Source organism: Scyliorhinus canicula, chromosome 17 (genome assembly GCF_902713615.1).
Source record: "Scyliorhinus canicula chromosome 17, sScyCan1.1, whole genome shotgun sequence".
NCBI classification, from domain to species: Eukaryota; Metazoa; Chordata; class Chondrichthyes; order Carcharhiniformes; family Scyliorhinidae; genus Scyliorhinus; species Scyliorhinus canicula.
In genome coordinates this window covers 64,405,635-64,418,137 of record NC_052162.1, presented here as the reverse complement: position 1 = coordinate 64,418,137, position 12,503 = coordinate 64,405,635, and the positions used below count along the sequence as shown (strand labels likewise).

The window sequence follows — 12,503 nt, the reverse complement described above, 5'->3', positions numbered from 1 at the left end:
GGGAACGGAGGGAATGGGGCAGGTAGGAAGCGGTAATGGGGCAGGGAATACCGGCGAGAAGAAAGCAGCTTGTACACTGTAGATGAGAAATGGGGAGGAAGGCCGGAAGCGTCTTGGGGCACCGCGCCCCCCATCCCCTCAATGGAAAATCTGGGAGGCTGACCATCCTAACCTCTGTCGAGAACTCAATGGGGAGGGACAGGACTCTCCTCCTTCCCCTCCCTTCAGAGTTCTGGCATGGAGTGCAAATACGAACGTAAATCAGAAAATGAGAGCACGGGAATCTTGGTCACAGGAAAAGTGACAACCGGTTACACAGGTGTCCATGTAGGTGGTGTTGCTTAGTTTTTTCATACTTTTCAGGTGGGCGAAGACTCCGGGCCGTTAAATCCCCTGACGTTGCAGGTGACTATCCTGACCGGGGTATTTTTGCCGTTTGCACCCATATTTACCTAGTGGATGCAACCCTGCATTCTGGAATTTCTCTTTGGGCCGCAAGGTAGCACAGTGGTTAGCACTATTGCTTCACTGCACCAGAGTACCAGGTTCAATTACCGGCTTGGGTCACTGTCTGTGCGGAGTCTGCATGTCTTCCCAGTGCCTGCGTGGGTTTCCTCCGGGTGCTCCGGTTTACTCCCACAAGTCCCGAAAGACACGTTATAAGGTAATTTGGACATTCTGAATTCTTCATCAGTATACCCGAACAGGCACAGTAGTGCGGCAACTAGAGGATATTCACAGTAACTTCATTGCATAGTGTAAGCCTACTTGTGACAATAATAAAGATTATTATAGGTTATTATTGTTGTTAGGGGGCCATCCAAAATGGCCAGTCACCATTCTCACCATGAGGCTGAGCCCCTGCGTTTCCCTTTTTCCAGGTGCCACTCAACATGGCCGCTAACTTTGTGTGCACCATGTGGGTGATTCCCTGCACTCCGAGGTTTCCCTTTGTTCAGGGACCCTCCAACACCTACTTGCAATGCCTTTGTGTTTCAAGTCGCCACTGGCTTCTGTTGTAGCCAGCCTAATGTTCTTACTACCCTTGTTCTATGTTTCCCCCATGTTTCATCCCCCCTCCCCCACCCGTTTTCCCCTCTTCCTGTTATTGTTCCCGCCCCAGTGTTCTCTTCCCCGTTTCTTACTTGAGCGCATCTTTGGACTGTGGGAGGAAACTGGAGCACCATGAGGAAACCCTCACACACGAGGAGAACGTGCAGTTTCCGCAGACAGTGACCCAAGCCGGGAATCGAACACGGGACCCTGGAGTTGTGAAGCAACTGTGCTAACCACTGTGATGCCCGGCCAATGTGCGCCGCGGCCTCCTTGTCACTCATGCTTCCTGGTGCTAGCTTTCCCGCTAGTGTGGATACCCCCCCCCCGCAGAGCAGCTATATGAATACCCTTCGCTCGCTATGTGTTCTCCCTGCCTGCCGTTCTCCTCACCCTTTCCTTCCTAAGCTTTAACTCCTGTCCACAAAGGAAGGCAATGCAGTCCCGCGCAAAGTGTTAAGCTCTTTGGGTGACTTTTCAACACTGTCCCTGCTGTTGTTTTTCCAGTCCGTTCTCCAGATCCCTTCCGGCAGGCCCACTCCAGTTTGTGTTGAGCTTCACAGGAACATTGCAGAAATCAAGGATGGAAATGTGGGCATAAGAGCAAGAAGATGAGTTGAAATGGCAAGCAACAGGGTGATGCTAGCCGACTGAGCAAAGGTGATCCACAAAGTGGTCACCCAGTCTGCATTTAGATTCCACCTCTCTTCAGCTCTGAAGAAGTCATACGTTAACTCTCCTCTCTCCAGAGTCTGTCAGATCTGGTAGAATTTTCCAGCATTTTCTGTTTTTATTACTAGTCAAAACCAAACAAATGAAGGATGCAAGTTCACACAACTTGTGAGCAACTATGATGCTAAACCATCAATGAAATAAATTATTGGGAATGGCAACTGTCAGAACGTTTTAGAGACAAACTAGAATCGCCACCAATAATTTGGAAATTGTCTAGCAGTGTATTAGGATAATTCTGGTTAGTTCTCCTTACCTGAAGCAGTCATTTGTGCAAGAAAAAGCAGGAAAATGGAGGTAGCATCAATTTGCAGGTGACCCCACTGATCATCTCCAACCACTGTAGCACATGTTCCATTGTTGTACTTTGCATGAAGGGCATCATGTGTGCTCTGGCTGTGCTTGAAATTTTCAACTTTATTTATCTATTTATATAAAATAATAATATTGTGACCAGGAATAAACTATAGATTAGTCAATCTTAGTGCACTGACTCCCAAAAACTTTATACGGCAAGGTTTCCCTCCTGCATAACTGACAGATACAGCTACCAAAATGGGTCAACTTCCCATGTTTTGCACTGGATCTGATGTTCAGGAGCAGACTGATAGTGTTAGGAAAAGAAAGATAGTTTTACGGGATTTATATTTGCATTGGTAAACATGAGAAATCATGTATGTTTTTAAGTGGATTTAATTTAATAATACTGTGCCTGGAAGGGTAAATAGTTAGATTGCATAGATTCATGCTGGACAAAGGTGTTTGTACGTGTGGGGTTTTGTTTCAATTCCAACAGTGATTCTATTGTGCTTAGAGAGGGTTACAGCGTGAAGAATAAATAGAATTAGCAAGGGTTGCTGAGCAACTGGAGGCCCTTATATGGATAAAAAAAAGCTTTTAAGTTTTAGTTTCAGCTGAAGTTGTGGGAAGTTGAAGCCAGGACCTCATGGAGTGAGCATCTCTCAACTATGCCGTAAGTAAGACTTTTGAGCCAGGGTTCCATTCTGAGATCTTCCTGTCCAGTTATATCAACTGGGATAGTAACAAAACCAGTTGCGATTTTGAAATTAATTTCATATTCCATTACCACCCCCACCTCCCACCGCCTCACCAAAGTCTAAGAAAGACATGCTGCTAGGTGAATTGGATATTCTGAATTCTCCCTCTATATACCCAAACAGGCGCGAAGTGTGGCGACTAGGGGATTTTGACAGTAACTTCATTGCATTGTTAATGTAAGCCTACTTGTGACACTAAGAAAGATTATTATTATAGAAAGGTCAAAATACTCAATAGGGTTCCTGCTCCTGATCACTAATCAATGAGTCCTAAACAAAAGTGGGCATGAATGCCAAGCAAGTACCAAATTGGGTTCAATTGTAAATTTTCCCATTGCCAAAACGTCTGTTTACCCTCAGACATGACGAATAGCTAGAGTGAACTAATGAAATACTTCAGTGCTCATAGAACCATATCGCATCATGTCTTCAGGAGAAGACGGGAGAAAGCTGATGCTCTCTATTAGTCAGCCGAACTAATCACTTCTCCAAGTCATGTATGATACTATACTAATATTTGGTAAGTGTTGCTTCTCCACGAATTTTCTTCCAAATTCAAAATAAAGGGTCATGAATCCCAAATCACGAATCAGCATTAAATTTCTACCAGATAAATCATTTTACACTATGTGTTTCAAACAAAACACAAAAACTCAGTAAATGTCATTATATGGTGATTTTTAAAAAAAATATTTAGCAATGCAGTCCAACTTTGCTGCAAGGACCAATGTCAGGACTAAGGATAGTTCCAAGAGGAGACTTCCGCTTGTGACCATGGAGTGATTGGTCACATAAAGGGCTGTTCGTGTTCAAAGTCACAGAAAAGGGATCTTTTTACCCCGATCCGGGTGGAATTTTGATGAAAAGGTGCAGGTGAATGTTAGAGGAGTAGTTTAACCCTGGAATGGTATGTCTTCTGATCACCGGACCCGGCAGAAAACAGTGAGAGGTTTGGCTGGAAAGTTGAAACAGTCTAGTGCTTCACAGACATTCTCTTCCAGCTTGCAGGTGGGGGAGGGCAAGTTGAGATTGTAAGGAGTTGTAGGAGTGAAAAGTTTATGTGGGGATGGATGTTCCCATCGGGGGGATGTTAAACACAAACAGTCCCATAAAACAGAAGGGGGTTCTGTTTTATGGGACTGTTTGTGTTTAACATCTTTTTGTTTGCTTTTGGAAAACGCTACCTGGAGTTCAGAAGTCCTTGTTTGGGTGGAGGTGGGCAAGGCCAGCAGGAGGCCTTCTTCTTTGAGCTGAGGAGTGGGAGGGTGAATCATTAGGATGTGCCTTTGGGCAGGGGCAGTCACGCTAGCAGGTTATGCTGGTGAATGGAGGTGAGATGCTGGGGGAGAAGGCCAAGAGGGGTGGCTGGGGGGGGGGGGGGGGGGGGGGGGGGAGAGGGAGAAGGGGGAAGGGGAAAAGCAGAGGGGGGGTTCTGCGATGCGGCAGGGGGTGAGAGATGACACGGTCAAAGAAAGGGACCATCTGGGATGGGCTAGGTACAGAGTGGAATTAAAGGGGCAGGAGATAAGCGGGGAAGATGACAGACGGTAGAGAGGATTGGAGGCACAAGCCTCCGATAAGGTTGGTAACGTGGAACGTCCGGGGACTGAATGGGCCGGTTAAAAGGAAGCGGGTGTTCGTGCACCTCAGGAGCTTGAAAGCGGGGGGCTGTCTTTTCGCAGGAGACACACCTCCATGTGAAGGACCAGGTTAGGTTAAGGAAGGGGTGGGTCGGGCAGGTTTTTCTCTTGGGGTTTGATTTGAAATCGAGGGGTGTGGCGATTTTAATGAGCAAAAAAATGGGATTCGTGAGTGCGAAGGAGGTGAGGAATCTAGGTGGAAGATATGTGATTGTGAATGGGGTATTGGAAGGGGCACCTGTAGTGTTTGTAAATGTGTATGCCCCAAATTGGGATGATGTGGGTTTTATGAGGGTGTTGCTGGCAGCAATCCCGGTTTTGGCCATGTACCAGTTGATCATGGGAGGAGATTTTAACTGTGTCCTGGAGCCGAGGGTGGATAGATCGAGCCCCAGGTCGATAGGTAGGGTACGAATGGCAAGGGAGCTGGGTGGGGGGGGTTTATGGAGAGGATGGGTATGGTGGATCCATGGCGCTTTCAGAACCCAGGGGGAAGGGAGTATTCCTTCTTTTCACACGTCTACAAGGTGTATTCGAGGATTGATTACTTTTTAGTGAGTCGGGACATTTTGGTTGCGGTGGAGGGGGCAGAGTATGCGGGGGTAGTTATCTCGGACCATGCACCCCACTGGCTGGATATTTGGTTCAGTACGGGACGAGAGCAGAGACCGTGGTGGAGGTTTGACTCGGGGTTGTTGGTGGATGGAGGTTTTTACGATAAGGTGCGGTTGGCGATTAGGGATTATGAAATGAAAATGAATGAAAATCGCTTATTGTCACGAGTAGGCTTCAATGAAGTTACTGTGAAAAGCCCCTATGTAGAGTTCAATCAGAATGTGGAGGTGTCAGCGGGCATTTTTTGGGAAGCACTGAAGGCAATCATCCGGGGAGAAATGATCTCATTTACGGTTTGTGCGAATAAGGAAAGGAGGGCGGAACATGACCATCTCGTGAGCGAGATAATGGAGGTGGACAGGGAATATTCGAGGGTGCCCACCGTGGAGGGATTGGCGAGGAGGAAAAAGTTGCAGCGGCAATTTGACAGGCTGACAACAGGGAGGGCGGTAGGGCAACTGCGTAGGGCAAGAGGGGTGCAATACGAGTATGGGGAGAAGGCGAGCCACATGCTGGCTCACCACCTGCGGAGGCAGGCTGCATCCAGAGAAATATTGAAGATCTGGGCTGGAGCTAGGGATGTGGTGTCAGAGCCAGGAAAGATAAATGAGGCATTTAGAGAGTATTACCAGGGACTTTATAAGGCAGACCCAGGAGGGGGACATGGGGTGGTTTCTGGACGAGCTGGAATTTCCCCAGGTGGAGGAAGCAAAGAGGCAGGCGTTGGAAGAGCCCCTGGGGCTGAGGGAGGTGCTGGATAGTATCAGGGGTATGAAGTCGGGGAAGGCCCGACTTCCGGATGGGTACCCGGCAGAATTGTATAAGGAATTTGCGGTGGACTTGACACCGCATCTGTTGGGGGCGTTTAATGAAGCACTGATGATGAGGACGTTGCTGGAGACGATGAAGCAGGCAGTAATCACACTAATCCCAAAAAAGGGAAGGATCCGGTGAAATGTGGGTCGTATTAGACCCATATCACTATTGAACACGGATGTGAAAGTAATGGCTAAGTTGTTGGCGTGGAGGATGGAGGATTGTGTCCCGGGGGTGGTTGCAGAAGATCCAACAGGTTTCGTGAAGGGCAGGCAGCTCGCGAGTAATATAAAAAGGCTGTTGAATGTGGTGATGAATCCGTCGAGAGCTTTGGTACCAGAGATGGTGGTGTCCATGGATGCGGATAAAGCATTTGATCAGGTGGAGTGGCGGTACTTGTTCGAAGTTTTGGGAAGGTTTGGGTTTGGGCCGAGATTTGTGGCATGGGTGCGGTTACTGTATGTGGCGCCAAGAGCAAGGGTGAGGACGAATGATATGAGCTCACAAAACTTTGACTTACACAGGGGTACGAGGCAGGGGTGCCCGCTGTCGCCGCTGTAGTTTGCGCTGGCCATGCAGCCATTGGCGATGGCTCTCAGAGGGTCGGAAGAGTGGCAGGGGTTAATGAGGGGACAGAGGGAGCATCGGGTGTAGCTCTATTCAATTACCTCTTGCTGTATGTTTTGGATCCGTTGGAGAGTATGGAAAGGATTATGGGCCTTTTGGGGAGGTTTGTAGGGCTCTCGGGATACAAGCCAAATGTAGGGAAAAGCGAGGTATTCCCGGCGGATGAGCTGGAACAGCGGGCTAATTTAGGGGGATGCCATTTACGGTAGCGAGGGATAGGTTTAGGTATTTGGGGATTCAGGTAGCGAGGGAATGGACGGGGCTCCATAAGTGGAACTTAACGAGCTGGTGGAGGAGGCCAGGGAGGAACTAAAGAGGTGGGATACACTTCACTTAACGTTGGCGGGGAGGGTCCAAGCGGTGAAAATGAAGATTCTGCCGAGGTTCTTGTTTAACTTTTAGGCTCTCCCGATCTTTATACCAAAGGCCTTTTTTCAGAAAGGGGACACAATCATCTCTGACTTTGTATGAGTGGGGACGGTGCCGAGAGTGGGGAGGACCTTGCTACAAAGGCAGAGGCAGCGCCGGGGGGGGGGGGGGGGGGGGTCCATTATTATCGGGGGGTGAATGTGGACAAGGTGCGGCGGTGGTGGGAAGGAGTAGAGTGGGTTAGGATAGAGGAGGAATCTTGTAAGGGGTCTAGTTTGGAGGCTATGGTGATGGCAGCATTGCCAATGGCTCCGAGTAGGTAACCAGGGAGCCCAGTGGTGCAGTCCATGGTGAATTTATGGAATCAGCTGAGGAGGCATTTTAGGGTGGAAGGGATGTCGATGCTAACGCTGCTGTGCGAGAATCATGGGTTTGAGCCGGGACGGGGGGGATGGATAGTGTATACAAGAGGTGGAGGGAAGTGGGGCTGGCCAAGGTGAGGGATTTGTATTTGGAGGAAGGGTTCGCCAGTCTGGAGGAGCTAAGGGAGAGGGTAGAGCTGCCGAGGGGCAGTGAGTTCAGGTATCTACAGGTTAGAGACTTTGCACAAAAAGGTCTAGAAGGGGTTGCCTAGATTGCCGGGATACACCGTGCTGGAGCGACTGCTGCTTCCGGATGTGGAAGGGGAGGGAAGAATTGGGGATATATATAAGTGTCCAGGGGAGCAGGGAGGCGAGCGGGTGGTGAAGATCAAGGAGAAATGGGAAGCGGAGTTGGGAATGGAGATCAATTGGGAAGTATGGAGTGAGGCACTGCGAAGGGTAAACGGGACCTCCTCTTGTGCAAGGATGAGCCTGATGCAGTTTAAGATGGTGCACAGGGTGCATATGACTCGGGCGAGAATGAGTGGGTTCTTTCAGGGGGTAGCAGATGAGTGCGGGAGGTGTGGGCGAGGGCCAGCGAATCATGCGGACATGTTTTGGGGTTGTGAAAAATTGGGAAGATGCTGTGCAGGAGTGTTTGCGGTCTTAGCCAGGATAGTGGAGGAGGGAGTGGACCCGCATTCTTTGGTGGCGATATTTGGGGTTTCAGAGAAGCTGGAGCTCATGGAGAGGAGGAAGGACGATGTCTAGGCCTTCACCTCTGTGATTGCACACCGACGAATTTTGCTGGAGTGGCGGTCGGCATCGCCACTGGGGGTAGCAGCATGGTTGGGTGACCTGTATGACTTCCTGTGGTTAGAGAAGATAAAGTATGAGTTAAGGGGCTCAGCAGGGGAGTTTGAGAAAGGATGGGAGATGTTTGTGACCATGTTTAAGGAGCTGTTCATCGCAGGGGGGGTGAGGGGTGGGTGATCGTTGGGAAGAATGTTTCCTGCGGTGTTTATTTGCTGTAACCTACTCTGATACAAGTTTGAATAAAATAGGTTTTTAAAAAAAAGAATAGTTCCAACAGTTAAACATGACTAATTACAAGCAAAGTATCTGATGAGACCTGTGGAATGATTTCGTACCTGTCTCATCATACAGTGCAGCAACCCCCGCATCAGTTTCACCACGCTCTGGAAGATGAAATACAAACCAGTACATGTTTATATGGAGTCAGCAATTCCTATCAGGCCATGACCCTCCAGCAGCCCTTTCCTGGCATTGCTGCAACCACCTCATCTTTCACATGACATTTTCAAACTGTTCAGAGATGACACTGTTCAGAGATTAAGTTACAACTACTTTGGCAGATCCATTATGGTGGAACTTTAACACTGAAAACGTACTAAGAAAATAAATTGAAATCAAAGATTCGTAACCATTCAGATTTACTTCAAAACAATTTTATAATTACACAGAAAATTCTAGCGCACAAAAAGACTTGCTTTGCTCCATTTTAAAATGCATTTTTCCCTATTTTACATACAGTGTGTTCCCACTCAATTGCTAAGCATTAAGTTTGGAAATTATCTTACTTAAGCCATCGCTGCTGGAAATAATTAATTGTAGGGTTGGTTGGGGGGGGGGGGGGGGGGTTACATATAATTGCATATATATCTCCTTCTTCCATTTACTGGGTACTGTTCAGGGTGCATTAGTGGTTTTCAGAAATTCTGGACCTAGACTGACAACAGTCTATTTAGACTGCATCACAGTTGAGACAGACCTAGCCCTTGCTTTATGTTCACACAAATGCACTCTTCAGCAGACATCACTGGACATTCATCCTGAAGAACTCTTGTGAATTTTCCTCATCATTATCCTAGAGAAGCCAAGGTTGAATGTAATGCCCTCATCATCACTATAGCCGAGATCAGCCAACTCAGCACAGACCATAACCCGGGATCTTGCTGATCTGCTCGGTACAATTCCACAAAATTTATTCATTGGCTCAAACAAGGCACTTCATGATGTACTTGATGTCCGTACTTAGCAGGCTATGCCAGTCTGTGATGCAGTTTTATACTATCATCTATGGCATTCCACAAGCCATTGAACAGCCATATTTCAGTCACCTTTTCTATACTGTGATTCTCCCTATATGACAATGCCTCTTCCTCAAAACCCCATCACCAGCAGAAAGCTCCTGTTCTCCATAATATCCTCAAGGCAGCCTGGCAGAGCATTGGTTAAAACAATTCACCCACTAGAAGTACAAAGGCTGAAAGACATGAAGGCCAAGAGTTTAACGTAAAAGTGAACTGGGGTAACAGAATTAAGACAAGAAAACTTCCATCTGAACAGAACTTGAGGAGTAACTAGTACACACTCAAGGAGTGGTTAACTTCTGAAAGAGACACACCAACCCACTTCAGTGAACAAGGTTTTGGCTGAGGCAGTAAAATAAAAGCAGATGATTCTAATTTAACTGATTTTTTAAAAAAAAGGTTTAAGACCAAGAAAGGAACATAATCCAAGTAAGCCTTGTACATGGAAGATCAATTTACTGATTTATCAATCCTCATTTATGTTCCTTTGACTACTACCAGTAGTTGCCAAAAACTTAAAAACTAGAACCTTATGGGTGTTAGTAAGAGCATTGTTCCCTCCCCTCCCCTCCCCCACCCCACCCCCCACCCTCTTTGTAACAAGAACTAGCAATTATGTGCAGCTACTCACCTGCTCAAGTTCATATGCTTTTGCTTTATCCTCATCTCGATCGGCATTTTTGCGATAAGCCATTCCCAGGCCCCAAACTGCCAGGATGCTATACACGTTATCACGAACCCAAGCATCCTGCTGTTCAGGGCTCGCAGGCAGTAATCCAGTTACAGTATTCTACAAAAAAAGGAATTGATTACGGGTAGATTTAAAGCAATACGCGAATAATTTGTCAGTTTAGGAACCCTAATATGACATACAGGTAATTATTTTTTACTGCAAGTGTAGTGTAGTGACACTACTTAAACAGTTAAATACTGCACATGTTTATATGCTACCATTAACAACTGAACAGTACTATATTATATATCAATCTCTGCCCCCACAAAAACTGTTGCCTTAATGCTAATTCCACATGCATATAATGTACTGAAACATAAATAACCAGATCAATTACAGAAGGGCACAAGGTTGCAAAACAGAAAACATCAGCAAATCTCATATTTACATCTAGAACCTTTAACACAATAAAAAGCTTGCATGAAATTGAGTCACTTTCTGCTGTCAAGTTTGCTGAAAGTTGGAGTAAAAGTCAAAGAGCTAATCATTACATGGCTCATTCTAGCTGTCCCCGGTAACTGAAAGTGACCAGCTTTTATGTGTAAATGTGGACACAGGAATTTCAGAAAGCCTAGCAATAAGGAAATCACCTTTGAATAAACAAATCTATTCTTAGAACTCTCAATTTCCTTTCTTGAGAGCTATTCATCGAATATTTTTTCAAATGTATATGCAAACCAGAGTTGACTTACTTTTCCCCACTTATATAGACATAATTGGAACCACAATGCATTCTGATTTTGAAAACACATTTTCTAATCGTTAGTCTTGCTCTGAGCTTCTGATTTTGTACCCAGCCTGCTTGAAAATTGTCCAAATTAAACAAACAGCCTATTCACCTTACCTTATCCTTGCAGGTTGTAAAACGGCCATCTTTATTTTTGCAGGTATTGCAGGGAGGGCACTGCATCAATAACCCACATACACCTTATAGCTGAAGTTGCAATCTACTGATTAGCAGCAGGAAATCGGGTTCACTTTTCACCCCTTGTACTATGACCCTGCGCCCAACTACAATCCTTCCTCCACACTGATATCTGGTCCTGATCAGGAGAAAATTAGCCCTAGAATTGTATTAGCTTCAGAAGGTTTTGCTTCAAGTTTCCACAGAACTAAACTTCACATCACCAACACAATCGTGCAGATTAAGAATTTTTTTTTTTAAGTTTTGCTTTAAAAACATTTCTTGGTATAGTTAAGAATTGTAACTCGGTACAGTTTTATTCATAGTTTACTAATGGGTTTACCACAAAAGGTAAGGATTCTTCTATCAGTGCCTAGTCTTCCATGTGCTAGTAAACCGATTTCAAATAACAGAAAAAACATTAAATCTAAGCAAAATAAGTTGTGTTACGTAGAATTTATCGCAGAGATATAAGCCATTGGACCCAAATGATCAATGCCCATGCTTATGCTCCATACAAGCCTCCTACTAACCAACTTCAACTATATCCATTGACATCTTCTATTCTCTTCTCTATCATGTACTAACCTAGCTCCCTTTACATTATTGTGACGTAGGAACATAGGATCTAGGAGCAGGAGTATGTCATTCAGCAATTTGAACCATCATTCAATAAGATGGTGCCTGATCTGGCTGTGGTCTCAACTCCGCTTTCCTGTCTGCCGCCCATAACCCTTGGCTCTCTTATCTGTCAAAATCGGTCTAACTCTGCCTTGAATAAATTCAATGACCCAGCCGTCACAGATTTCTGGGGAAGAGTATTCCACAGACTGACGGCCCTTTAAAAAATGATTTCCTCCTCTCCATCTTAAATGGCAGACATAAACTGTGACCCATGGTTCTAGTCTCGCCTGCAAGTAGAAACATCCACCTGGCGTCACTACAGTGATTATACTGTATAGCAATTTTCAGCAGCAGGATTTTTAAGCAACGTTCCGAATCAGAATTTAACAGCAATATTTTTTCTTCCGACATAGGTTTTTATTTTCCCTTTCCCACCTGACTTTGTTCTACTTGTGGTCCATAAAAAGTGGCAGCATTCTGATACCTCCCCAATAATCATTCTTCAGGAATTAAGCCAGGCAGTAGCTAGTGGCAGGATATTTGACCTGGAGACGTATCACAATGACACCTGACGTCAAGACACTTGCACATTTCAACAGTATTCCCCATTCTCCAGTTTTCCTCCAACCCTACAAACTCTGAGGGAAATTGCAGAATGCTAACTTTTCTCTCTCAATCTGTGATTAAAGCCAAGCTCTTCCAAACATCAGGCAGTGCTTCTTTAAGCACTGATATAGCATTGTAGGAAAATCATTCAATAAATATATTGTCATCCAGTAATTATACCAGCCTCCCCGGACAGGCGCCGGAATGTGGCGACTAGGGACTTTTCACAGTAACTTCATTGAAGCCTACT

At 45.8% G+C, this 12,503-nt stretch overlaps 1 protein-coding gene across 5 annotated transcripts in view; it reads right to left on the bottom strand.

Moving 5' to 3' along the window:
* The window catches only part of LOC119951454 (phosphorylase b kinase regulatory subunit alpha, skeletal muscle isoform-like), a 132,597-nt gene that overhangs the window by 114,645 nt on the left and 5,449 nt on the right, over positions 1-12,503 (bottom strand). For all 5 annotated transcript variants that reach the window (XM_038774655.1, XM_038774656.1, XM_038774659.1 and 2 more), the window contains exons 2-4: positions 10,018-10,176; positions 8,424-8,471; positions 2,042-2,210 (exon numbers count right to left, since the gene is read on the bottom strand). In XM_038774655.1, the coding sequence (XP_038630583.1) occupies positions 2,042-2,210; positions 8,424-8,471; positions 10,018-10,176 (376 nt within the window). The remainder of the gene's footprint in view (positions 1-2,041; positions 2,211-8,423; positions 8,472-10,017; positions 10,177-12,503) is intronic.